We start from the raw sequence: 27,569 nt of genomic DNA, 5'->3' as shown, positions 1-27,569 counted from the left end.
TTTAATGCATTTTTGGGTCTTCTGTACCTACTACAGCCTGCTGCTTTTTCTCAGCATCCCACATTAACTCTTTTCAAAGATGAAACAATGAACAGCTCAAGTTTAATCTAGGATGTAAAACTGAGCTTGGATTTATTAACACTACAACAGGAACCACACTTTACAGTCTGCAAACTATTTGTGCATTATCTCATTCCACTGTCACTAAATTTGTCAGGTTAGGTGTTATCTGCCCATTTGTAGTTGAGGCTACTTATTTATTAAGTGCCAGTTGTAGTATGAAGCTTCGTTGTTTGACCCTTGGCCTGGGGATTCTTTCCACTCTACCTCAGCTATCAGAGGAGGGGTTTATTCCCTAAAGGATGGGTAGATTTTGAACAACTGGAGTGAGGGAGCAGGAAAAAACACCCCAGGACAGAGTAGGGGTGGAGCACTGATTGGCCAAAAGGAAAGCTCAGGCAAGCTACGAGCAGCAAACACTATACACAGCAAAGGATGATGAGAACGTCAGCTCGGCCTCTTTCCGTTACCTCCCGAGTCAAGATAGTTACGCAGCTCCGGGTTTTACCTGTAGCACTGGCTCAACCCCGCCTCCGCCCTTTACCTGGTACTTTGTCCCACCCTCCGCTCCGTTCCGCGCCAGTCTCTCGAACCCTGAGACCACCACCAAGCCTCCGAAAGCTCCCATTGGCTCGCCCACTCGTTGAGTCCCGCCTCCTCCTCCCGAGGCCCCGCCCCCTCCGCTACGCTCTCTTTTCCGTTCCACCGGCTCCCGAGGCGTAGGCGGCCAAATCCTGCCGTACCGCGACGGGGCAGTCGAGCAGCCGGAAGTGGCCACTCTTTCTCGGAATCCCACTGCCTTGTGGGACCGTGGCCGGTTCCTCCGGCCTGAGCTAGTTTTCCGGGTTCCTTCAGCCCGCCCCCTTCCCTTCACTCCCCCGCCTTCCTCGTCAAGTACGGAAGCTGAGAAGGTCCGCTGGCAGCCATGGCGGCGCACCTTAAGAAGCGGGTGTACGAGGAATTCACTAAGGTGGTTCAGGTAAGCTCGGGAAGGAAAGGTCCTGGGACCGATCCGGGCAGCGGAAGATTAAATACACGTCAGGCGCTTTGCTGGAACAAACTTGGGTTGAGCGCCTATTACTTTGATAGGCTCTCTGGGACTACACTTTAGTGGGCGTGTTCATTTGTCCCTATTCTTGTTATTATGATTAATATGTGCAGTCTTGATACTTTTTTTTAATTATTAGAAGAAACAAATAGCGCTTTACCATTTACGGAAATAACCGTTATTTTATTCAGGTTACATTAATATCCTCGTTTTACGGATGTGGATTTAGCTTCTGGAGGGGTCGAGGACAGAGAGCCAATTAGTGGCAGAGCCCCTCCCAATTCCTGTTGCACACACACACACACACACACACACACACACACACTTTCCCAGGGACAAGTTGGTTGTACTCAAAGCTCTCGGGATGGAAGAGGAGTCTGTAGAAATTCTTAAGACCCAGTCAAAGCAGGCGTGGGTCACAAGCTTCATTGGGGTAGAACTCTTCCATTGGTGGTGGGCAATACCTTCTTCCATTGGAGTTAAGGACCGGTGTGCCGAGCCCTTGACAGAGCACTCAGTGCTTCTCCATGTGTCTCCTTGTAGATGTCGCTAAAGTAGAAGTTGATCCTAAGTCATTCCATGTGTCGTGCTCCTTAGACTTATGTGTATACAAATCACCTGGGGAATCACATTAAAATATAGCTTGTACGCAGTAAGTCTGGCAGTGGAGGTGAGGCAATCTGCATTTCTGACAAGCCCCCAATTGATACTAGTTGATCAGCAGCATCCTTAGAGCCACAGACCACCCTTAATTCTTCTACTTGTAGAGTAGCAGGACTTAGACCATCCAGAAGGAACTGATCCTTAAACCTTTCATTCATTCCTTCAACAAGAGTTTATTGAGTGAATGAGTGGTTACTATGTATCAGGTATGATGAATACATTGAGCTACAGTGTCCAATACACGTGAGGGTCCTTCTTTAGGAGCTCACAGTCTAGTAAGAGAGAGAACAGCATATCATATATGTGATTCGTACTACAGAGAGATAATTGCACTGACAAATCAAGTCATCCTTCTACTTTTGCAGCTCCGTTTCCTAAAAACTCCCCAGCCAAACTCCCAGCCCTTCTTGATTTGACAGTATACCCTCCAGCTGTATCCCTTCCTTTCTTTTTTGTTTTGTGGACGCATCTTTGTAGCACATTCCCATTGTCTGTAGGGAAGTTAGTTTGCCTTATTCTTGTTTTTGCTTATAATAACTTTGAGATTTAACTTTGACACTTTTTTGTTGCCCTTTTTAATGTGAAATTAGTTTTCTGAATTTTTAGAATGAGTCAAGATTTAGGATAGCGTTTTCTAACTTCACAGAGCTCCCTCTTCTGTGGCTTGCTTTCTGGGATTTCCTGGCTTTGTTTCCCTTGACATCCTCCCCTTTTTTTTTAAATTGTTATAAAATATACATAAATAAAATTTACTGTTTTAACCAGTTCTGGTGTTAAGTACATTAACATTGTTGTGCAGTGTAATTTTTTTTGGAAACATTTTGTTGTTCCCACTTCTCAAGACTACTCATCCCTCCTCCAACATGCCATGTGTTTGTACCTCTCCAAACTTGTGTATCTATTGTCTCTTTTGCATAGAATGGATATCATTCTTCCCTTTCTTTTTTTTCTCCACCCAGTGGACTTATATTTTTGCTTCAAAAATATCAGTTGGGCTCAAGACCCAACTGAAACCTGAGCAAGAGTTTAGTCTCTTCCCTACTTCTACGGCACTCTGTTGTACTCATCTGTTTCTACTTATCACTCAGTACTACTACTGTGATTACCAGTATACGTATTTTCCCACTAGTCTGGGCTCTTTGAGGGCAGAGATAATGCCTGAGGGTTCATCCCTGTCACCCCTGGATAGACCATAGGGTCTGGCTCACTAAAATGTCATTGATGGTTGGTTGATTGCAGATGTTGGTTTGTCTGTCCTTTTACATACTCTCTAGGGAAAAAATCTTTCCCAGCTTTTGATCTAATTGCAGCCTGGATAAGACTGAAGACTGAATGTGTGGAATAGGATGGAAATGGGTAAATGGTTATTGAACCCAAATTCCTCTGACTTCAGAACTCCAGGTCTTTTTATCATGTCATATCATGTTGCTGTCTAGCATAATCCTAATCTCTTCTCGGTAGAAGGGTAAATTTGTAAGGAGGTAATTGCTTAGAATATGAAAATGATGTCAAGTGTTAAGGAAAATTATTGATTACAACATTTATCTTATGTTATGATCCCCTCTATACCTACCCACTAGGGCCTGACTTAAACCCCAGAGTGACAGGTTCCCTTTTACATGAACTTTTTGGGACTCATTATATGTAACAAATGCACCTAGAATGTTTCTAGTTCTGTACCACCCTTTGGGGATAGAGAAATAATTACTCAAATAATTTTATGTGTTCTGTGGTTCAGATGAGAATCCCTGGTTGAGAAAGGTAGGTGTCGTCATCCCCATTTTACAGATGATAATACTGAGAATCATGACTAACTTAGAACAGAGCAGCATTCCAAGTCAATCATTCAGTAAACATTTATTAAGTGGCTACAGTTTGCTAGGCCTACGGCAGTGTATTTTTTTCCTACACTGACCATCTTTTTAATAAAGGCAGAATGATTTGGGGGAAGCTAGTCATCTGGAGTGAGGGAAAGATTTTTTTCCTCAGTGTAAGCTGCAGACAGTTCCCATCAGTTCTGTTTTTCTCTGGAGGGAAGCTGAGCCTGGTGGGTGCCACAGCACAGCCTGAATACATTTGTAGAATTGGTATTTCTAGCAAAGAATGGAGCTGATTCTTTGTGTGTGTGGCCTCTTAACCCTAAAGCTACAACAATTCTAAGAGATAGGCAGAACAAAATGTTAATGGACCTACTTTACAAAGAAAGAAAATGAGACCTGGAGATATTAAATGACTTGTCCAAAGTCATGGGAGCTAGTGAAAAGCAAACTTGGGACTCGTAGCCTTGTCTCCAATCCAGTGCTCTTTGTCCAGTTCATAGCGCTGCTTTTTCCTAAGACTAGGTCTATTGCCTAAATACGTTATTTGGTGTAAAGGAACACTGTTTCCATCAAATGAGATAAAGTTAAATGGGCAGACTCTCTGTTTTCCGTTAGGTTTTCATGCCTTATCTTCTTTATCCCCTTGCAGCAACAACAGGAGGAAATTACTGCTAAGAAACTCCGACTGACAAAACCAAGTAAATCTGCAGCTCTCCATATAGATCTGTGTAAAGCTACGTCCCCAGCAGACGCTTTGCAGTACCTACTTCAGTTTGCCAGGAAGCCTGTTGAGGCAGAAAGTGTGGAGGGAGTAGTCAGGATTCTCTTGGAACATTATTACAAGGTAAGAAGGTCTTGAGGACCTGGTGGGAGTATGTGTAAGTTGTACCATATCTGCAGAATGGGTTCATATTGCAAAATAAGGAAGATGTTCATGCAGCAGTCTTTTACTGGGTGTCTCCTGTGTGCTAGGGACTGTGGATACAGAGATACAAAAAGACCCAAATCCTGTCCTCAGAAGCTTGTAGTGCCCAGATGGAGACAGATACAAACAATAAGATGATATGAACGGTTGTGTTGCTGAAGATACTGTGACTACAGTATGTACAGTGGGAGCAAAAAGGAGGAGTAAACTTCAATCATGACCTTTCTTTCATCAAATTTGTCTCTGGAATGTAGTGCTGTCAACCTGCTGTTACTGCCCTAATTCAAGGCCCTAATATGTAACTGCAATAGCCAACCCCACCCTTTTTTAATCAGCTAAGTGGCATTTTATTTCTCCATGTATTTTTAATGGGTTAGAAAAACATCATGCATGATTCAGTATAGGCAATAGTTTAAACAGAAAATGAAATTCACAAAATGTGTTTATTTTTTTGTTTTTTATATAAAGTGAGATCTGAAGTAAAAGAATAAATGATTTTCAAATATTTGAATCACAGATGAATGAAAATTTTACATTTTAGTATGAAAATTATTAAGCTTCTAAAAGAGTAGAGACAATACTATAATGAACTGCCAGATACCCAGCTCTGTGATTAAAGTTATTAATCTTTTGCCAAATTGGCTTCCTCTGTTTTTTAACGTATAATATTTTTCTTTAAATAGTTCAGTAAATATCTCTAAAAAAAGGATATTTTTTTTAAAACATAACCACCTAACTACAGCAAATAAAACTAAATCCTTAATGTCATCTAACAGTTAGTCTGTATTCAAATTTCTCTCGTTCCCCAAATATCTTTTTAGAGTTGATTTGTTCAAATCAAAATGCAAACAGTGCCCATACATGGCATTTGCTCTTTTTAAAATCTAGAACAATTTTTTGTTTCTGGTGACATTGACCTGTTGAAGAAACTTGGTCAGTTGTTTTGTAAAATGTCTTGTTTTCTGACTTTGTTTATTTTCTTGGGGGTGAACTTGCACCTCTATCCCCGTATTTACTATGAACTGGAAGTTAAATCTATTTGTTAGATTCAAGTTCAGCATATTTTTTAGAATTTTGAGAATACTTTATAGATGATTTGTATTTCATATTGCATCTGTTGGGATGAACATAATGTCTTGAAGTCCTGCTTTGCAAAAGCTTCTTTTCTTTTTCCCTTCAGTCTCTCTTCTGTCCATAAACTATACTTAAATCTTTATGACATAATATAGTAGCACCTCGGTTTTCAAACGTCTCCGTTGAGGAACATTTTGGTTTACGAACGCCGTAAACCCAGAAGTAAATGCTTCGGTTTTCAAACACGCTTCTTTTCAAACACGCCTCAGAAGTTGAACATGTCACACAGCCTCAGGAGTGCAAGATCCTGAGGGAAACATTTATTAAGCCCCTATAATGTTTTCCTACCTTTCTAGGCACTGAGACACAGATTAATAGTAACATGAATGAAAGTTACATGAATGAACTCAGGGTTTCTGCTCTCAAGAAGTTTTCAGTCTATTAGTGATCTATTTTTATTTATCCTCCCCCTTTTTGTTTTAGCAGTATCTACTTATTGTTATTACAATGTAATTTAACTATTACCAGTAATCATCCGTAATAATACTTCTATGAGCAGTTAATATTTATATAGCTTGTGGGAATTTATAAAGCTCTTTCCTTATGTAAGATTTTATTAAATCTTAGTGACAACACTATTGTTATTTCTATATTCCATAAAAGGACCTAGTCTTAGAGCAGTTTAATATCCAAGGTCACCCAGCTAAGTAAGTAGAGGGTCTGGATTTGAATCTGGGTTAAATTTTCCCCCCAGTTTCTTGTTATGGAACATTTCAAATATATATACAGGTAGAGAGAATAGTTTAACTCATTCCCATGTACTGATTACCCAACTTCAATAGTTAATCATTTCATGGCTAAACTCGTTTCATTTCCAACCTCACTGGCCATTTCCACTTCCTCTGCTCTGACCCTCTCCGCCAGATTCTTGTGAAAACAAATCCCTGGCATCTTGATCATTTCATTCATAAGTTTCAGTTTATATCTCTAAACAATAAACACTCTTTAAAAACATAATTATATTACCATTATCATGCCTAAAAAAAAATTGAACTTAGGTGTTCTGATGTCAGACTCCAAGCTCTTTAACCGGTCCATGCTGCTCATATTAGTCTAGCAGATTCTAGCCCCACAGGAAATGAGGAGGGGTGCCAAAGGGGGCCCGCTCTAGGTTGATGACTGTGGTGTTTTTTACTCTTTCTTCTGTTTTATCCAGAAATGTGGTATCTGGCAGTTTAGTAGATAAACTACTTTGCCTTCTTGCTTTTCTTCTCCAAGTCTTTCTGTGGACAGGCATCAGTATGTGAACTTTTTTCCCACGAAGGGTTCTTCACTTACACTGCTGTGCTCATTGCTGTGGAAGATGCAGAACTGAGAGACGTGTTTCTTGTCCCTTAGGGGCTAGAAGTATAATTGGTAGACCAAATAGTAGATGCAGTATATAGATAGTAGGGGCTAAAGTTACTCATTTGTTCAGTTTTTTCATTCGCTCAAAATGTTCTGAATACTACTTGTGTTAGGCCTTATGCTTCATGTAGGTGATATAGAAATGAATAGATGATCCATGATCTGAGTCTAGTTGGGTAGAGACAGTAAATGGATAATAATGATACAATGTTATAGGTGCTCTGAAATCTGGGACAGGTCATGATGTGACCTTAAAGAAGAGGATATTTAATTCAACTTGGGAGCAGGGGTCTAGAAAGGCATTATATAGTAGTAGTGATGCAGATTTTGGCCAGTTGGAAAACAGGAGGAAAGGCATTCAGTTGTGAGCAAAGGCATGGAGATGTGAAATAGCCTGTCACATTAGGAGGAGAAATGCAAGCAGTTTGGCTGGCATAGATTTTAGGTTGAGAGTTTTCTAAGAGAGAAGACTAGAAAAATTGAAAGGGGGCTGATCCTGAAGGGTCTTGTGTTCTACCTGTGGGTTTTTGTTTTAGACATGTCCTCTGGGGGTAGTATGGAGGATGGAGGAATTGGATGAAGGCAAGACAGGAGTTAGGATGACCGGCTAGAAGACTGATAAATCTGCAGCAAGGTGATGAAAGCCTGAACTAGGACAGTTTTAATGGTGAGAAGAGCAGTTATTAATATTAGAGAGGGCTTCCCTGGAAGGTAGTTTGTTTTAAGCTTAGATATGAAGGAGGTGATTTATGTGTTTTCAGTAGAATGGGTACTAGGGGATTATTTCAGAAAGTAGAACTTGAGTAAAGTATTCAGATGGATAAAGAATGTCACTAGGTCAGATGCTCTCTTATTCTTTTTATCTCATTCTTGCCTTCTTACCTCTCTCTTATATGCTAGGCTTTCTACTTCTGCTTTCTCTACAGCTCCCCTGTGTTTGAAAGTCTGTGACACCATTCCAGACTATTGAAAGGCTATGTAGCTCTTTTCCTATCCTTTCTCCCTATAATATTAGGGTATTTGACTAGTACATTGTCTCTGAAAGACAATTACTTGAGTCTATCATGTTATTTTAATGATTTGAAGTCTGTAAAAGAATTGGCTTTTATTTCTATTCAAAACTGAATTCTGTATCTCCCTTCATCCTCCAGTCTACCTTCTCTCAAGAAATGATACCATTAATATAGACCCTTAAGTCAAACCTGAGAAAGATCCTTTATCCCTTTCCTCTCCCTACATTCCCTTCCTACCGTACCAAGTCTTGTTGATTTTACCTTCTAAATCTCTCTTGAGTCCATCTACCTTTCTGTTTCCACTGTTACCTCAGTCATCCAAGTATCTATCATATTTTTAAAACTTACTAAACTTACGAAATGCAACACATAGAGGAGACTACATAGAAAAACCTCATACAGCCTATGGATTTATCAAAACATGAACACCGTATGTAACTACCATCCATGTCGAGAAATGGTGGACTTGGAGCTGAGCTGCGCCCTTCACAGCTGAATTGAAGGACAACAGCTTGACTTGGAGCTGATGGGCCCTGGAGAAACACACTATTCCCCAATAAAAAAAGAAATGGAATATTATCAGTATTCCATAGGCCCCCTCAAACCCCCTTCTAAGTATTTTTCCCCCCTTTCCCAAAGACAAAGGGTAATAACTTCCCTTTTGCTTTTTTAACCATTTAAACCTGCATCTCTAAACACAACCATTTATTTATTTATTTATTTATTTATTTAAACTTCATATAATTAGAGAATACGGTATGTTTTTTTATGTGGGCTTTTGCTCAAAATTCTGTTTGTGAGATTCGTTCATATTGACTGTAGCTACAGTTCATTCATTTTTACCACAGTATAAGATTTCATTGTATGAATATACCATAATTTATTTATCCATTCTGTTATTGATGGACATTTAGGCTGTCTCCAGTTTTTAGCTTTTATAAGAAATACTGCCATGAACATTTTTGTACAAGTCTTTTGGTATGTATGGCTTGCACATCTGTGTAGTACATACCTTGGAGTGGAATTACTGAGCCAACTATTTTCTAAAGTGGTAGTACCAATTTACATACTTGCAAGCAGTTGGAATTGTCAGTTCCTACCTTTTCATTTTGAAGGTTCCTATGGATGTGTCATTGTGGCCTTAATTTGCATTCCTCTGATTACTAATGAAGTGGAACAGCCTTACTATGTTTAATTGGCCGTTTGTGTATCCTTTTGGTTAATGCCAATTTATGTCTCTTGCCTATTTTTACTATTTGTTTCTTTATTGCTTAGTGGGATTCTTTATATTCTGGGTTCAAATTCTTTAATGGTTATATTTGTTGTAGGTATCAACTTTTTCAGTCCCTTAATTTTTTTTTAGAGTTTTTTCTTTTTAATTTTTTATTGGGGAATATTGGGGAACAGTGTGTTTTTCCAGGACCCATCAGTCCTTGTCCTTCAATCTAGTTGTGGAGGGGGTAGCTCAGCTCCGTCCAGTCGCCGTTTTCTTTTTTTTTTCTTTTTCTTTTTTTTATTTTATTTTTTCAATTAAAGTTTATTGTGGTGACAATTGTTAGTAAAGTTACATAGATTTCAGGTGTACAATTCTGTAATACATCATCAATAGATCACATTTTGTGTTCACCACCCAGAGTCAGCGTCCAGTCGCCATTTTCAATGTTAGTTGTAGGGGGTGCAGCTCGCCATCCCATGTGGGAATTGAACTGGCAATCTTCTTGTTGTGAGCTCACGCTTTAACCAACTGAGCCATCTGGCTGCCCCTCCGGAAGCTCAGCGGCAGCTCATAGTCTTCAATCTAGTTGTGGAGGGCACAGCTCACTGGCCCATGTGGGAATCAAACCGGCAACCCTGTTGTTCAGAGCTCACACTCTAACCAACTGAGCCATCCGGCTACCCCTATCTTGTTTATTCTTGATCTTTTCATTTCTTATATAAATTTTGAAATAAGGTTGTGAAATTCTGCCACCCCCCCCAAAATCTTGTTAGGATTTTGATTACAGTTATATTAACTCTATAGTGCAGATGGGTTTGGGGATTGACATTTTACAGTTTTGAGTCTCCCAATTCATGAACCTGGTGTGCTCCTATTATTTTAATACTGTTTTATTGTTTTCTGCAGAGAGGTTTTATACATCTTTCTGTTAATTCCTAGATATTTAATATTTTGTTATTGTAAATGATATATTTTTAAAATTTTATTTTCCAACAGTACATAGCTGATTCAGAAATGCAATTGATATTTATTAAATCTTATATAAAAAATCTTGCTATGGTTATTTAATAATGTTAATAAGTTATATATAGATCATTTTGGGTATTTCATAATCATGAACAAATAATGACTTCTTTCATATTAATATGATACTTGCTCTCTTTTGATTAAGGTTTACAGGGTATATCTAGTTTTGCCTTTAATTTTCATCTTTTTTATAGCTTTTTGTTTTAGATATGACCCATGTAAAAAACATGTAGTTAGTTTTTTTTTTTTTTAATCTAATCTGACAGTCTATTTTAACTGGAGAAGTTACTCATTAGATTTAATACAGTTATTGATATATGTGGGTTTAAATCTACCCTCTTATTAAATGCTTTCTGTTTGTCTTACCTGATCAGTGTTTTTTCCTGTCGTTTCTTGCCATCTGTTTAAAAAAAATTTTTTTTTAAATTTTATTGGGGAAAATTGGGGAGCAGTGTATTTCTCCAGGGCCCATCAGCTCCAAGTCATTGTCCTTCAATCTATTTGTGTAGGGCACAGCTCACTGGCCCATGTGGGAATCGAACTGGCAACCCAATTGTTCAGAGCTCACGTTGTAACCAACGAGCCATCCGCCGGCCCCTCTAGCCATCTTTTGAATAATTCTTTTTTTTAAATTCTCTCCTCTATTCCCCCTTATTAGCTTTGGAGTTATACATTCTTTTACACTTTTTTTACTGGTTAACCTAGATATTACAAAATGAATTCTCGACTTATCAAAGTCAAATGTTAAATGGTACTTCTACTATTTAGGACAGTATAAGGACTTTAACTCCATTTATCCACCATCCTGACTTACATGTGAATGTAATTGTATAATTTATCATTTTTTACTCTAGAAGATATTGTTATTTTATACAGACAATATTCATTTAGATTTACCTACACATTTATGTATTTATCATTGCTTTTCTTTCCTTCTTGCATCTGTGACTGTTCATATGGGATTATTTTCTTTTTGGCTGAAGAATACCTCTGATATTTTCTTTTATTGTGAGTTTACTGATGACAAATTCTTTGTTTGTATAGAAGTTTTATTTTACTTCCGCTCTTGAAGGGTGTTTTTGCTACATATAGAATTTTAAATTGGCTGTTATTTTCTTTTAGTATTTAAATATGTTGTAATGTCTTTTGTCTTCCATTGTTTTTGTTGAGAAGTCAGATGTCAGTTTACTGATCCTTTTGAGGAGTAATGTTTTTTTTTCTTTGGTTGCATTTAGTAGTTTTGCTTGGTATGGTTTTCAGCACTTTTTCTGTCATGTGTCTACATGTGGATTTCTTTTTATTTATCCTATTTGGGGTCCATAGTGTTTGTTTTATTATCTATGACTGGTACTTTTCATCAGAGAGGTTCTTGGCTATTATTTAAATTTTGCTTTGTCTTATCTCACTCTCCTTTGAGGAGTCCAATTACATGATGATAAACCATCTCATTTTATTCTGTACCTTCTCTTCTGAATTTTTCTTCTTTTGCCTCTTTGTGCTTCATTCTGGACCTATCTTTTAGTTCACTAATTCTCGCTTCACCTTGTCTAATCTGCTGTTGAACCTATCCTTTGGTTCTTAATTTCATATCTTGCTTTTTATCATTTCTGTAATTAACTTTTTTTTTTTAAAATTGGGGAATACTGGGGAACAGTGTGTTTTTCCAGGGCCCATCAGCTCCAAGTTGTTGTCCTTCAATCTAGTTGTGAAGGGCGCAGCTCAGCTCCAAGTCCTGTCGCTGTTTTCAATCTTAGTTGCAGGGGGCGCAGCCCACCATCCCACGCAGGATTTGAACTGGCAACCTTGTTGTTGAGAGCTTGCGGTCTAACCAACTGAGCCATCTGTTCGCCCTTTTGGAAGCTCAGCAGCAGCTCATTGTCTTCAATCTAGTGTGGAGGGCGCAGTTTACTGGCCCATGTGGGAATTGAACTAGCAACCCTGTTAAGAGCTCACGCTGTAACCAACTGAGCCATCCGGATGCTCCCATTTCCTCTTTTTTTTTTAAGTTCTAGTTCTCTGGTGAAATTCTCAATTTTGTCTTTTATCTCTTTGAACATAATGAGCAGAATTATTTTAAAGTTTTTGTCTGATAACTCCAATATATAGAGTCCCCATAGGAATATGTTACCATTTCTATTCATGTTATCTGATGTCTACTGTGCCTTATTTCTTATTGTATTAGACAGTGTATATCCAAAATTGTTTGTAAAAATAAGTTAAGGATTAGGATGACTTAGTTTTTGTCCAGAGAGGATTTGTTTCTACCAAATAATCCAGGAAAACCTTCTTGTTTCAGGATTGAGATTATTCAAAGCTGAGCTTTAGTCCTTACCAAAGTCTTTGTATTTTTATTTCACTTTTACTCATATTGTTGTAGCCTTTTGTGGTCCCAATCCAAAGTGATGGATAGGGTTTATTAGGCTGCCTCTGCTCCCCCTCCTACCCTCAGCCTTACACTCTAGTCTTTGCCCCCTGGACTCGCTTGCTGTCAGAAGCACTGTTTACTTTGACTATCATCCATCCATAGTTTCACCTCCCCTAGTTGGCATAAGCCTCAAGAAAAAGCAGCCCCAAACTCTAGGTGAAACTTCTTGGGTTTGTGACCCTCCTCACGATACTGGTTCTTTGACTCTTCATTTGTCTTTTAATTTTCTAATACCTTCAAATACACACACAAATTTATATACACCCATAAATATGTGTATATATGTATACATACTACATACATACCTACGTAGTTATTGCCATTTTATTATTCATATTTATGATCTTCTTTGTTTTCTTCTTCTTAAAGAAGTCCCTTGAACATTTCTTGTAATACTAGATTGATGGTGATGAATTCCTTGAGCTTTTTCTTGTCTGGGAAGCTCTTTACCTGTCCTTTGATTTTAAATGATAGCTTTTCTGGGTAGAGTAATTTTGGTTGTAGATCCTTGTTTTTCATCACTTTGAATATTTTCTGCCAATCCTTTCTGGCCTGCAAAATTGAGAAATCAGCGGCAAGTCTTATGGGAGCTCCCTTGTAGGTAACTAACTGCGTTTCTCTTGCTGGTTTTAAGATTCTTTCTTTGTCTTTAACCTTTGCCATTTTAATTATGATGTGTTTGGTGTGGGCCTCTTTGGGTTCATCTTGTTTGGGACTCTCTGTGCTTCCTGGGCTTGTAAGCCTATTTCCTTTGCCAGGTTAGGGAAGTTTTCAGTCATTATTTCTTCAAATTTCAATTCCTTGCACTCTCTCTCTTCCTTCTGGTAGCCCTATGATGCAGATGTTGTTACACTTGATGTTGTCCCAGATATCCCTTAAATTCTCATTTTTTTAGGTTCTTTTTTCTTTTTGCTGTTCTGATTGGGTGTTTTCTGCTATCTTACCTTCTAAATTGCTGATGTGATCTTGGCCAATTTCAAAGCCCTTTCTCTTTCTGTTATACCCTATAGCTTAAGGTTATATTTCCAAGAAAATGACTTTTCCAAGTTTATATATACATGGTAAATGGTGTGTCAGGATTCTAGGTCTTCTAGACTTGAAGGATTCTAGACTCCGTATCTCTTGCTCCTTCCCCAACTTGAGGCCTCCTTGCTGTGCTCAGTTACCTCCTTAGAAACTTAGGGTGTTGTGTTACATACTGGAGAAACGGTGATGAACAAAAAGACATGGTCCTTTTCGTCTTTGGGGAAATTTCTCACCATAGGAATTTGGGTGCAAATTAGAGACCACCTCCCAATATCGAAGGTAAAAGGGCCAGACTACTCATTTCTTAGTCTGCCTGCCTTGCATCTGGAGCCAGGCGCAAGACGTAGACCCAGCTCGTTAGACTCCCCCGCCCAAACTTCTAATCAGGATCTGGTGATCCAGAAAACGAGGCAAGTGAAAGATTTTTTACTGGTGATAGCTGCAGCACCCAACTTCCAGACACTCCAAGAGCAGCAACATCGGGTGGCCAGCGCTGTCAGTGTTGGTAGGGCAACTCGTGTTCAATGTGACTACACGGTGGAGGTTTTGAAACATTCTTTTAACCTCAGAAGCACATTTCTGGTTAGAAGTGAATGGCATCAGCAATTCATAAAAAAGTTCCCACTCACTTTCCAGTACTTGGGTGTAACATACTGATTGAGAAAGCTCTCTCCCCTGAAGTATATCAAGTTAATTTTTCAGAAAAAAAGCCTTGGAATACTTGGATCATTGAATCTCTTTTGAGATGTTTTAGTTTCCCATGTTCCTATTTGTTGGTTAGCTGAGACTTAGAACATCAAGGTAACAACCGCTTCTTTTGTTTCAGGAGAATGATCCATCTGTGAGACTGAAAATTGCATCATTATTGGGTTTATTGTCAAAGACTGCAGGATTTTCACCAGATTGTATTATGGACGATGCTATTAACATCCTGCAGAATGAAAGTAAGTTGTAATTTAAAAGCTGTGTAATCAGAACAGAAATCTTTAGTTCCTTTTGCATAAGAATTTAAAACAAAATTTTGAGTGTTGATATTGAAAAGGAATTTGAGGATGAATCAATAAAACTATGCACATATATTTACATTAGAGTTAAAATATGGTTTTGTCCATTAATAGCTGTCATTTATTGATCTCTACCAAGTAGCATATACAGTGGTACCTCGGTTTTTGAATGTAATTCGTTCCGGAAGACCGTTCGAGTTCTGAAATGTTCGAAAACTGAGGCACGGTTTCCCCAGAGAAAGTAATGCAAAATGGATTAATCCATTCCAGACCTTTAAAATCAACCCCTAAAACTGCAAATTTAGCATGAATTTTACTATCTAATGATACCATAGATCCATAAAATTTACGGCATTCGTAAACTGAAATGTTCGTCAACGGAGACGTTCGAAAAACGAGGTACCACTGTACTTAAGGTGGTTTACATATGCTGTAAGATAGATGTTGATGTGGGTGGGGAAACTGAAGTTCAGAGACATTGACTAACTTGTTGAAGGTTACATAGTATGTGATAGGCGGTGTTTTGTCAACTGTGTACACTAACTCAGAAAGCACGAGAGGTGCTGTCCTGCTCACGTGGTCCCTCACAATTTAGTTCCTGTAAAAGTGACATCCCCCAGGTCTCACATGTTATTACTTTTTCTATTTGTTCCTTGTTGATGCCCACTAACATTATTTTTCAGTGTTTAGGTGAGACAGAAAACTACTTAACCTTTTTAGGTTTTTTAAATTATTTATCTTGCTTTATTTATGTACAAGATTCTGTTGTAGAGTTAATGCCTCACTTGCCTTAGTATTTATTTTAAAAAATTAAATAAAAAGAAATCCTTTGTTTCTGTTTCTGAAAATATTATAATTTGTTTGAATTAGTTGTGCTTTCAAAGAATAGTTTTATTTCATTTTGGGGTATATGTTATATAAACAAATGTGACTATTTAAATATTGGACAACATTTATTCTTTAAACTTAAGAGGTTATGAGAGTGATAAAGGGCCACTGAACTCAGACAATCTAAATATACGTATTGTACAACTGTTTAAGGATAATAAATATCTTACAGATGTGGCCCATTGTCTGAAGATGAGAATTTAAAAAAAATTTTGTTAGAAACAACTTCATCTTAAAATTGTGCTTGTATTGAATTTCAACCCAAGACTTTCAATTCACAGGAAACAATGAAAGTATCTTTTTATAAATTTTTTCGAGAGAGGAATCTGGTTTTTTGTAATGCCAATATAACCACGTTAAAGAAAAAAAAAATTCCTACTGCTTCCATAAAATAATGTTTTACATATTACTTTTTACTTACATGCATTTTATGTGGTTGTACTTATAGAATGTACTATTTTCTATTCTCACTTTACATACAGTTTTTTCCATGTTTCTACATTACCTTCATAATATTTATAGTGTTGATAATATATTAAATGTCAATAGGTACAGTATCATGTTTCTAATTTTTTCTTTTGCAGATGGGGCAAAAAAAAAATCCATTTCTTTTAAAAGCACCAAAACAGTTATATTGCCTCAGTATTGAAGTATCTTTTTTCCCATGAAAAGTTCTTAGAGTAGCTAGCTATGTACATGGAAATATTTCATACTTTAAGATTGAGAATTTCACCGTGCCATAGACTTTTTTAGTTATAACTGGTATTACGTAGATCATCTTGCTTAAATCCTTCATTTTGCAGATGACAGAAACTAAGTCCCAGAGAGATGAAGTGAGTTTAGCTAAGGAGTGGCAGAACTGAGAACTTAGTGCAGTACTCTTTCTTACAGATTGTGGTTTACCTGAAACACTTTATCTCCAAAATAGAAACATTATGAGAGAGTTGATTTTGCTGCATATATCATCCTAGCCTTTAAAAGAAAGAGACTCAAATTATGCAGGATGCATAGAAATAGCTACTTTATTTCATTTTTTTAAGATTTTTTTTTTTTTTAATTGGGGAAGGGGAACAGGACTTCATGGCGGAACAGTGTGTATTTCCAGGCCTTTTTTCCAAGTCAAGTTGTTGTCCTTTCAATCTTAGTTGTGGAGGGTGCTGTTAAGCTTCAAGTTGTTGTCCTTTCAGTCTTAGTTGCCGAGGGCGCAGCTCAGCTCCAGGTCCAGTTGCCGTTTTCTAGTTGCAGGGGGCGCAGCCCACCATCCCTTGCGGGAGTCCAGCGGCAACCTTGTGGTTGAGAGGACACGCTCCAACCAACTGAGCCATCCGGGAGCTCAGTGGCAGCTCAGCTCAAGGTGCCTTGTTCAATTTTAGTTGCAGGGGGCACTGCCCACCATCCTTTGCGGGACTCGTGGAATTGAACTGGCAGCCTTGTGGTTGAGAGCCCACTGGCCCATGTGGGAATCGAACAGGCAGCCTTCGGAGTTAGGAGCATGGAGCTCTAACCGCCTGAGCCACCGGGCTGGCCCTAGCTACTTTATTTTTTGTTTAGTGTTCTAATTCTGTCTCTCACTTAATTGTCTCTAAGAGATTTGATCTAGGTGTCTTCCCAATTTCCAGTTCCTGACCTACCTAGATTCAAAGAAGATAGAACTGGAAGGGACCACAAAGATCATCTAGTTCAAGCCTTTTGTTTCATAGCTGAGGAAAATAAACTCCAAAGAGATAGAGTGACTGCTAAAATGACTCTAGCATTTGTGGCTTAGCATTCAGCCACAGACTTAGAAGTAAAAGTCTCATGGTTGTCAGTTTCATGTGCACTTTCAAAGAGTGTGGTCCACACTGAACCAGAAATCTTTCCATTCAGTTCATCAGATGTATGAGTTCTGTAACTCATAGGTAAGCACGAGGCTAAGCACTTCAAGGGCATTATGTATGTCTGCCTCTCTCGTACATTTTGCGCCACTAATGAGAACACAAAGCTTGCCTTAGAGGAGGGATAATCAGAATACTGTGGGAGCAGAGGAGAGAGAGATCAGTGCTGACTGGTGGGATCCAGAAAGGCTTGGTAAGTAGGTGGATTTGGAAAGTCAGAGATGGGGAAGAGTGCCAAGAAAGAACATTATGATAAAGGTAGAGAAGTTGGAAAGCACAAGAAATAGTTGAAGAACTGAATTGTTTTGTGAGAGATCAGCAAGGATTAAGGGGCTTTAGGAAGAAAACCAATGGTAAAATGCTTTGAAGCCGAAGGCTAGGTAGCTAAGAATTTTGAAGGTTATTTTGAAGGCAGTGGAGCCATGTAAAGCTTTTTTGAGCAAGGGCATGAAATGATGAAGTCTACTTTTAGAAAGATACTTTGGTGTCTCTGAGGAATTTGATTGGATGAACCAGCTGGTATAGAGATTTTGAGGATTCGTTTATTATCCAGGTGGAGATGTCCATCCAACTTGCAGTTGTAATGTAGGTCAGGACATCATGAGAGAGACTGGGGCTTAAGATTTAGTTTAGATTTGTGATTTACCAGAGGCAAGAGTTAATCTTCAAAAGGTTTAGCTACCTTTTCATGATGTTATGCGGAATAATTTTTGAAGGAATGATACAGGTTGCTGTGGTGGTGCTGGTGGAGATTTTTTTACCTCTCTTCTATTACCTCTCAGTATCTTCTTTTCTCTTTGTGGCATCTTCACATTAGAGACTTTTCTTGAACCTTGGCCTTGCATTTAAATTTAAGATGAGTTACTAAACATCCTTCCCTCGGCCATGATTTTTGCAGTAGTTGCCACTTTATTTCAGGGGCCTGCTTGTTTGCCTGTACTGGCCCTTGAGCGCTCTCTGCCCACTTGTTTTGATTGGTGTTTAAATATTGCTTACTGCAGATAATAAAACTGAGCTAATGAAAGAAAAAGAGGCACTAAAAAGCTGATTGGTAGTTCTATGCGAAGGGACAGGGCATGTCAACTGGTAGCCTCCACTCTAGGAGGATCCTTTGTGTCTTTGGAGAAGTTTTCAGTGACTTTTAGTGTTTTTCTGTGGGGCCCATCAGTTTTTTCAGTTGTAAGTTCATGACTCACCTGCTAGGAAGTCAGAGAAATGACTGGCTACCATGATGTATTTGGAGCCAAAGTAGCTGAAGGGGAGAAGGAGGGAGTGTCTGATTATCGGTACCTTGATTATTTTCTCATCTCTTTTTCATGATGTCTCTTCCCTGTCCTCACTGGTATTCCCCAAATTTTGCCCTTTCCGGTCCATTTTCTATATGGACTAAACCTCCTATTTCAGTGGTCACTTGGCTCTGTAGGATAGGGAAGGAGGCAGGGGTCCAACTACTTCTTACGGAGGCCTCAAACAAACCCCTGCCTTATCCCTGTGTTTTGGGTTTTTAATTTTTACAAAAACTCTCCAATTCCTGAATCTTTCTGGGATGTCATGGCTAGAATTTTTTTTGCTTTGTAGTGTGACATCCTTCTCAGTAGTCATCTAGTATTACATTTCTCAGTTCTACCGAAGAGTTTTTCAATCTGCTTTCTATCTTTGGAACATTTATTGACTTTTCTCATTTACCTACTTTATTCTTCTGTTTTCTTTGTACTTGTAGGTTTATACCTTTTAAATTTCTTTATTCTTACATTAACGAAGTTTTAGGAAAGAATAGTGATAAACAGATGTGTTCAATCTACTATGTTTAACTGTAAGTCTTACTAAGAGGTGATTTGACTAGTGTTTTCTGAGCTTTAGTCATTTATATATAATGTACATCATTTTTGACATATTTGTTTCATATCTATACTATGGTTTACTTATTGAAATGTTTTTCAATATATTATTTGAATATTTCAATATATTTCAATATATTAACTTATATTATTTGAAATGTTTTTCATAATTGGCCAGTTTTTTTTTTTTTTTGTTAAATAAAACTAAAGAGGCTCTTTATATTATTAAGGTTAAAAGGAGATGAGTGTTATGTGACTTTGATATGTAGGAACTGCAATTTTTATTACGTACATGAGAGTATATTCATGGTTAATAATATAAAAACGATTATCTGAATGCCACCTAAAATCTTCTTGTATACCACCAGCATTATAAGAAATATATTTTGCAACAAAGAAGAAAATTTAGACAAAGAAGAGAATCTGGTTAAGATGATTGATATTAATTTATTTGAATTTGGCTGTTTGCCCATGTATTAAACATTCATTGAGCGTATAATGAGCTGTACTAGATTCTAAGAACACGCAGGTGAATAAAACACAGTCTTTGCTCTCAAGGATCTTTTGGTTTCCTGGCTTAGTCTGATACAAAAATAAAGGAATGTAGTAAAGTGTTGTAGCTGATGTAAAGGGTGCAGTGGAACCACAATGCAGGAAATGATCAATTCTAGGGGAAGAAGGAAAAGCTTCATACTGGAGCTTCGCACCTCAAGATTAGTAGGTGCTCCCTGGGGAGTGGGATTGAGAATGGAGTCTGGTATGGGTGAAGTCAATTAGGTAGGGAAGTTGGCCTGAGCAAAGATAGGGGGACATGAAATCATAAGTAATTGGGAAAAAGGGTATTGAGGAGACTTGAAAGAGATGAGGCTAGAAAGATAGGCAGAGCTAAACACCTTCGAGGGACTGGTATGTATGTATGTATGTGTGTATACATGCATGCATGCCCTGCTAAGGAATTTGGACTTTATCTTGAAGGCAATGAAAAGCGCTTGAATTACCAAGCACTAAACATTTTCGAGCATGATGGCCAACCTGTAGAGGACTCCAACTTTTAGATCTGATCCCTTTAGGAACTTAGCTTTTAGTTGAGGGGAGTCAGGATCGAATAGTAGAACTTAACTGACAAAAACTACATTCTTTACCCAAGTAAATTTAGTTTCTGTAGTGATCTTTTGAAATTCTCCAAGACAACTTTCTGTCTTCCTTTTTAGAATCTCATCAAGTCCTAGCTCAGCTGTTGGACACTTTGCTTGCAATTGGCACAAAACTCCCAGACAATCAAGCTATCCAGATGCGATTAGTTGATGTAGCCTGCAAGGTAAGAGTATAATGGTTCAACACTGTGTTGCTTCTTTCTTGAACAGTTTTGCAGTATCTGGAGAGGTGGTATGAGCTGTAAGATCTGCTTAGATCTACACTGTCAATCTGTATGTAACTGAGAATTGCCAGGGACTCCTAATGGTTTTAAGAGCTGTCTTTTTTTTTTCTTGATGTTGGATTAGGAATAAAGTTGAGTAATTTATTATAAAATGAACTTCCTCATCCTCCCAAAAGAAGTGAAAATAATTGTATAGTAGCTATCCTGTGTACTGTGCCTAATACAGCACTCTGCTTATCGTGGTACCTACCTGGTGTCCAGTTTTTTATTTGTTCCTCACAGTCCTTTAGGTAAGTTCTGTTATCCCTGTTTACAAACGTGGGAATTGAGGTTTAGAGAGTTTAACTTGTCCAAGTTTTCACAGCAAGGAAGTTGCAGAACCAGGGTATAAACTCTGGTTTCTCTGATTCCACAGCCCATGTTCTTTTTCTTATGCTTTGTGGCTTCAATAAACAGTCCAACTAGATGCAAACAAGTGTTTTGGAAAAATTGTTTTTCAGGTTATTTTTTCTGATTATCAAAGAAATACACGCACATTAGTTGTGCCTTTTGATTTAATTTGGAACTTTTAATTATCTGCCTTTTGTACAAACAGCGGCTCCTAAACCTTGTAGAATTGGTTTGCTTTTAATCTTTGGGATAAGTTGATTTTGAGGTTATAAGAAAACAAGTATGTTTTAATTGTAGAATTAGAATGCTCTTTCTGAGCCCCAGGAAAGAGTGTTCCAGTTATTTTAATAAGCAGTAACAACAACCAAACACAAAACACTCGGACAAGTATAATCCTAAGAGCATAAGTGGAAAACACTAGGGATTATGTATATGAGAGAATAAATGTATCTCCCAGGTGAGAGAATATTTATATCTGTGAGGTCGTGCTGGTGAGAGAGGTGTTGTACTAAGTGGATTGTTAATGCTTGAAGTGGCAGTTTCTTAAATTTGATTTAAATAGACTTTTTATTACAAAAATTTATACTCAGAAACTTTGGAAAGATAATGAAAAGTATAAATAAACTACAAAACTATATTCATAATTTAGTACCAAAGGTGACAGGTATTAGTCTTTTGATATATTACTTTCTGATTTTCTCCTATATACAGATTGTTTGCTATTTTTTTACATACATAGCTGTAATCATATTCTATATATACAATTTTGCTTTTTCACTAACATAACAGAAGTATTTTTCTTATATTGTGAATGTTTTATAAACATTTTTAATGGATGCATATTTTGTCCAATAATTAAACTATAGTTTACCCACCCATTCTCTTCTTATTGGAAATTTATATTGTAACCATTTTTAAATTGTAAATAATATTGCAGTAAATATTATTAGTCAGTCTAAAATATTTTCTGTATTTAGAGTTATTTATTAAACGTAGATTGTCACAAGTACAATTACTAGTTAAAAGCATTTAGATTTTTTTTAAGGATCGTGATACTTTTTGCCTAATTGTTTTCCAAAGTATCCCAGCTTATATGCCCACCAGCAGTATATGAGAGTGCCTAATTCCCTGTAGCATTCTAGAATTGGATATTAATGTTTAAAAACTAGGGTTAACTTGTTCATTTGGTAGGAGGAAAATAGTGTTTCATTTTTCAAAATTTCCTTTTTAAAAGATTACTGGTGAGGCTTCATATTTGTTCTTCATTTGTGTTTCCTCTCTTGAGAATGAACTTTTCATGTTCCTTGCCAGTTTCTTATATGGGGTTTTTGTGTGTTTCTTCACCATTTGTAGAGGCTAATAATAGGGTAAACAGATAAACAAAAATCTGGAAATAGCAGACCTGTCACAAGGTTTTGCAGACTCCAGTAAATAAAGACTGTCTACGATTGATAACCACAGTTACTATTTCTATTGCTTAATGACATTTTGTCTGTGATTTTATCATACATTGTGCCTTGAGATATGATTCGCATGTAATAACATTCACCCTTTTGATAGAAATAATACAAAGTGTGTTCTCTAATCATAATGGAATAAAATCAGTAACATAAATTTGGGCAACCACAAATATATGAAAATTAAACATGCTCCTATATAGATAATGGGTCAAAGAAGAGATAAAAAAGGAAATTAGAAAATATTTTGGGCTTGCCCAGTCGCTCAGGTGGTTAGAGTGCTGTACTCCTAACGCTGAGGTCACTGGTTCGATTCCTACATGGGCCAGTGAGCTGCGCCCTCTACAGGTAAGATTGTGAGGAACGGCTCTCCCTGGGCTGCTGTGAACAGCTGGAGGTTGGCGTGGGCTGCTGTGTGCTGCCGTGAGCGGCTGGTGGCCAGCAGCCAGTGAGAGCTGCCGTGAGTAGCCCACTGACAACCTGTGACCAACGGCCTCAGCCCGGGGGAGCCCAAGGCTCATAATACCAGCATGGGCCAGGGAGCTGTGTCCTACACAACTAGACTGAGAAACAACGGTTAGAACCGGAGTGGGAGGCAGAAGAAAGGGGGTGAAAAAAAAGAAAATATTTTTAGATGAATGAAAGTGAAGACATGACATACCAAAATTTATGGGATGCAGCTAACGCATGCTTAGAGGGAAATGTATAGCTGTCGGTGCTTTCAGTGAAAAAGAACAAAGATCTCAAATCAGTAACCTAAACTTCCACTTTAAGACACTGAAAAAGGAAGAGCACACTATATCTAAAGCAGAAAATCTAAAGAGCACTATATTTAAAGTAGAAAAAAGGAAATAAGAATGATTACAGCAAAAATTAATGAAATAGAGAATAGGAAAACAATAAAGAAAAATCAATGAAACCAAAAGCTTGTTCTTTGAAAAGATCAACAAAATTGACAAACCTTTAGTTTACTGACCAGGTGAAAAGAGAGAAGACTGAAATTACTAGAATCAGAAATGAAGGAGAGAACATTACTACTGACCTGACAAATAAAAAGGATTATAAAAGAATACTGTGAAAAGATAATCATAGAAAAAAATGATATATTGGATTTCATCAAAATTGCAAACTTGTGATGAAGAGGACACTATCAAGAAAGTGAAGAAGCACCCACAAAATGGGAAAACAATATTTGCAAATCATATGTTTAAAAGGGGATTTGTGTATCTAGCCTATATAAAGACCTTGCTTTTTTTTTTTTTTTTTTTTAAAGATTTTTATTGGAGAAGGGGAACAGGACTTTATTGGGGAACAGTGTGTACTTCCAGGACTTTTTTCCAAGTCAAGTAGTTGTCCTTTCAGTCTTAGTTGTGGAGGGCGCAGCTCAGCTCCAGTTCCAGTTGCCGTTGCTAGTTGCAGGGGGCACAGCCCACCATCCCTTGTGGGACTCGAGGAATTGAACCAGCAACCTTGTGGTTGAAAGGATGCGCTCCAACCAACTGAGCCATCCAGGAGCTCAGCGGCAGCTCAGCTCAAGGTGCCTTGTTTATTCTTAGTTGCAGGGGGCGGAGCCCACCATCCCTTGAGGGAGTCGAGGAGTTGAACTGACAACCACTGGCCCATGTGGGAATCGAACCGGCAGCCTTTGGAGTTAGGAGCACGGAGCTCCAACCGCCTGAGCCACCAGGCCGGCCCCTATGTAAAGAACTCTTAAATTCCAACAATAAAAATACAAATAACACAATTTAAACATGGGCAAAAGATCTGACTAGGCATTTTTCTAAAGAAGATACACACATAGCTAATAAACACACAAAAAAGATGCTTAACATCTTTAGTCATTAGGGAAATGCAAATCAAAACCACAGTGCAATATAATTTCACACCCTTAGGATGATAGCTAGAATTAAAAAGACTAACCACACTAACTAAGTGTTAGTGAGGATGTGGAGAAATTGGACCTCTCCTCCATTGTTGGTGGGAATGGATAATGGCTCAACTGTCTGAAAGCAGTCTGAAAACAGTCTGGCAGTTCCTCAAAAAATTAAAGATAGACTTACCATATGACTCAGCAGTTCCACTCGTAGATGACTACCAATGAAACATATTCATAGAAAAATTTGTATGTGAATATTTATAGCAGCAATATTCATAATAGTCAAAAGGTGGAAACAGCCCAAATGACCATCTCCCTCCCTCCCTCCCTTCCTCCCTCCCTCCCTCCCTCCCTCTTTTCCTCCCTCCCTACCTACTTTCCTCCTATCCTTCCTTCCTTGACACTAGCTATCCTCATGGCTATGAAGTGGTACATCGTGCTTTTGGTTTGTTTCTCTGTAATGATTAGTGATTAGCGATGGGAAGCATAGTTTCATGTGCTTATTGGCCATTTGTATGTCTTTCTTGGAGAAACGAGATTCCAACCTTTAGGGAACTTACGAGTCAACAGTCAGGCTTATAACAGTTATATAATATAATATGTTTCTTGCGATAACAAGTAACTATGAGGTATAAAAATTGCTCAGAGAAAGGAGTGGAAAAAGTCTTTGGGGTGAGAGAAGTATTAAAAAGAGCATTCTGGAATAGGTGTTATTTCACTCAGGTTTTGAATGAAATGGTTTGTCAAGTAGGTAAGATTAGGGTAAGGTTTCTTAACTAAAGTTGTTTTAATTGCTCCAAAAGGGGGTTATGGTTTGGGTGGTCAGGTTTAACCTAATTAGGGAATTCAGAGAAGGTTTTCTAGAGGAAATGATAACTGAGCTTAGACTTTAATATCTTAATGTGTGGTAAGAGTTAATGAACAAAGGGAGTGGAAGGAGTGGGGGGAAGTAGTCTAGGCTAAGGGAACAGCATGTGCGAAGATCCTATGGTATAGAAAGGAGCACACCATTAGAAGGATCTAAAGGTGGCAGTAAAGCTAGAGCTGTGGCTCTCACAGTGTGGTCTGAGGACCTCTATGGTTTTCAGGGACTCTGAGGGGGGAGGGGGTATCTGTGTGGCCCTCCCTGTTCAACTACCTCAGTCTAGATTTTCTTCATATACTTGAGATAAAACAACATACTGTTTTGTTACAGATTGACTGTGGAGGCAAATATGAATAATTATTGTAACAGAATTAATAAAGAAATATTTTTAAAATTTCTGTGTTAATTTCTAATACAATTAATGTCAGTAGACAAAACTCATATAAACAAAAGCTCTTTGGGGGTCCTTAATAGTTTTTAAGAATATAAAGGGATCCTGAGACCAAAAACCATTTAATAACCATTAGGCGTGGTGCAGGGTCTTGTAGGACTTGTTGAGAAGCCATTGAAGTGTTTTGGGTAGACTATTCTTGTGTTGTAGAGAACTGATCAGAGAAGAGGCCAGTATAATTGTGGAGAGGCCAATTAGGATGTTATTGTAGTAGCCTAAGTGAGAGATTGTAGTAGTTTGGATTAAAGTGATGGGAAGATGTAGATAGATTTGAGAAATATTTAGGAAATGAGATTGGCAGGACTTAGTGATTGCTTGAGCATGGGGTAAGGGTGAAGGAATTGTTGAGGATGATTCCTAGGTTTCTGATTTATGTGCCCGATTAGATGGTGGTGCCTTTCACTGAGAAAGAGAATTCTGGGGAAGCATTGGGTTGAGTATGGGATAAAATCCAAACACGCCAGCAGTTTCATACAACAAAAAATTACAAAAATAATATAAATAATTTCCATATAGCTTCCTCCCTGATTTCACCGGTAGTTAACATTTTCCTAAATTTGCTTTATCTCTCTGTATATACATATGATTTTTTCCTGAATCATTTAAGAGTAAATTGCAGACATCACGCTCCTTTTCCACTAAAGTAAATACTTAGATGTGTATTTCTCACAAAGGATAACATTTTTATAACCACAATACAATTCTCAAAATCAGGAAATTGAACTTTGATACAATACTAATACTAATCTGTAGACTTAATTCAAATTCTATTTCTTATTTCAATATTATCCTCTATAAAAAATTTTCTATTCTGGTCTGGCAACTAATATTGCATTTAGTTTTCATATCTCCTGTCTTCTTTAATCTGGAAAGGTCCCTTAGCCTGTTTTTTATCTTTCTTGACCTTGAATTTTTTAAGTGTATAGACCATTTTATAGAATGTCTTTCAATTTGTATTTATCTGATATTTCATTTCCTCTGTTTAGATTCAGGTTATGCATTTTGGTAGGAATACCACAAAAATAATATTGTGTCTTTCTCACTGCATCGTTTCATGAGGCACAGATGAAGTTTGACTCACCATTGATGTTTTTAACTTAGGTACTTGGTTAAGGTGATGTCTGTTAGAGTTTTCAGTACAGAGTCACAGCAGGTCCTAGAGTAACAGTGTTTTATTTGTCATCATTTTGTTATAATGTTAATGAGATGCTGTAGGAATTTAACTATTATTTATATCAGTTAGTCTGTAGTAAAATTGGTTTCCTTAAAATTGGTTTCCTTATACATTGAACCTATTGAGGATGATTTAAGTGAGGACTTACTGTGCTATTATTTTTCCTTGTGATTAATAAGTAATTGTTGGGAGATACTTTAGATTTTGTAAATATCCTCTTCCCCATCAAACTTTTACTCAGTATTTTAACAACCATTAATGAATCTTGCTGAGTCAATTATTATTCTGATCATTGCAAAATGGTGATTTTCTAACTCTGCTGTTCCTTATGTGTTTATTAATTGGCATTCTACTGTATAGAGATCTTTCCCTCCCTTCTTTCCTGTTAGTTTATTCAATATATTATAGTTTATTCCTATCATTATCAATACTTTAAATTCAAATTCTTTCTTTATATAGCTTTTAAATACATGGTGTGAATTTGTCATTTTCTTTGTTTCACGGTAGGAAGAGAGTCATGCTTTAGGGCACTCTTAACTTTTCAAAGTTTGTCTCATTTTATCCTATCAATAATTCCTTGAGGTACATTGTATAGCTAATCTTTATTTGGGAGATGAAGAGATTTGTTTCACCGATTTGATCAGGAAATTAATATTCTTGTGGAGCACCTG

The 27,569-nt window shown here is 37.6% G+C and overlaps 1 protein-coding gene across 1 annotated transcript in view; it reads left to right on the top strand.

The window, feature by feature from the left end:
* Positions 1 to 752: 752 nt before the first annotated feature.
* The window catches only part of INTS4 (integrator complex subunit 4), a 99,038-nt gene continuing 72,221 nt past the window's right edge, over positions 753 to 27,569 (top strand). The window contains exons 1-4 of the mRNA XM_033120513.1: positions 753 to 1,039; positions 4,241 to 4,435; positions 14,530 to 14,647; positions 20,519 to 20,625. Coding sequence (XP_032976404.1) covers positions 986 to 1,039; positions 4,241 to 4,435; positions 14,530 to 14,647; positions 20,519 to 20,625 — 474 coding nt within the window. The 5' untranslated portion in view covers positions 753 to 985. The remainder of the gene's footprint in view (positions 1,040 to 4,240; positions 4,436 to 14,529; positions 14,648 to 20,518; positions 20,626 to 27,569) is intronic.

Source organism: Rhinolophus ferrumequinum, chromosome 11 (genome assembly GCF_004115265.2).
Source record: "Rhinolophus ferrumequinum isolate MPI-CBG mRhiFer1 chromosome 11, mRhiFer1_v1.p, whole genome shotgun sequence".
Classification (NCBI taxonomy): domain Eukaryota; kingdom Metazoa; phylum Chordata; class Mammalia; order Chiroptera; family Rhinolophidae; genus Rhinolophus; species Rhinolophus ferrumequinum.
Note: the sequence above shows the minus strand (reverse complement) of the source record. Positions and strands in the feature narration are given on the sequence as shown.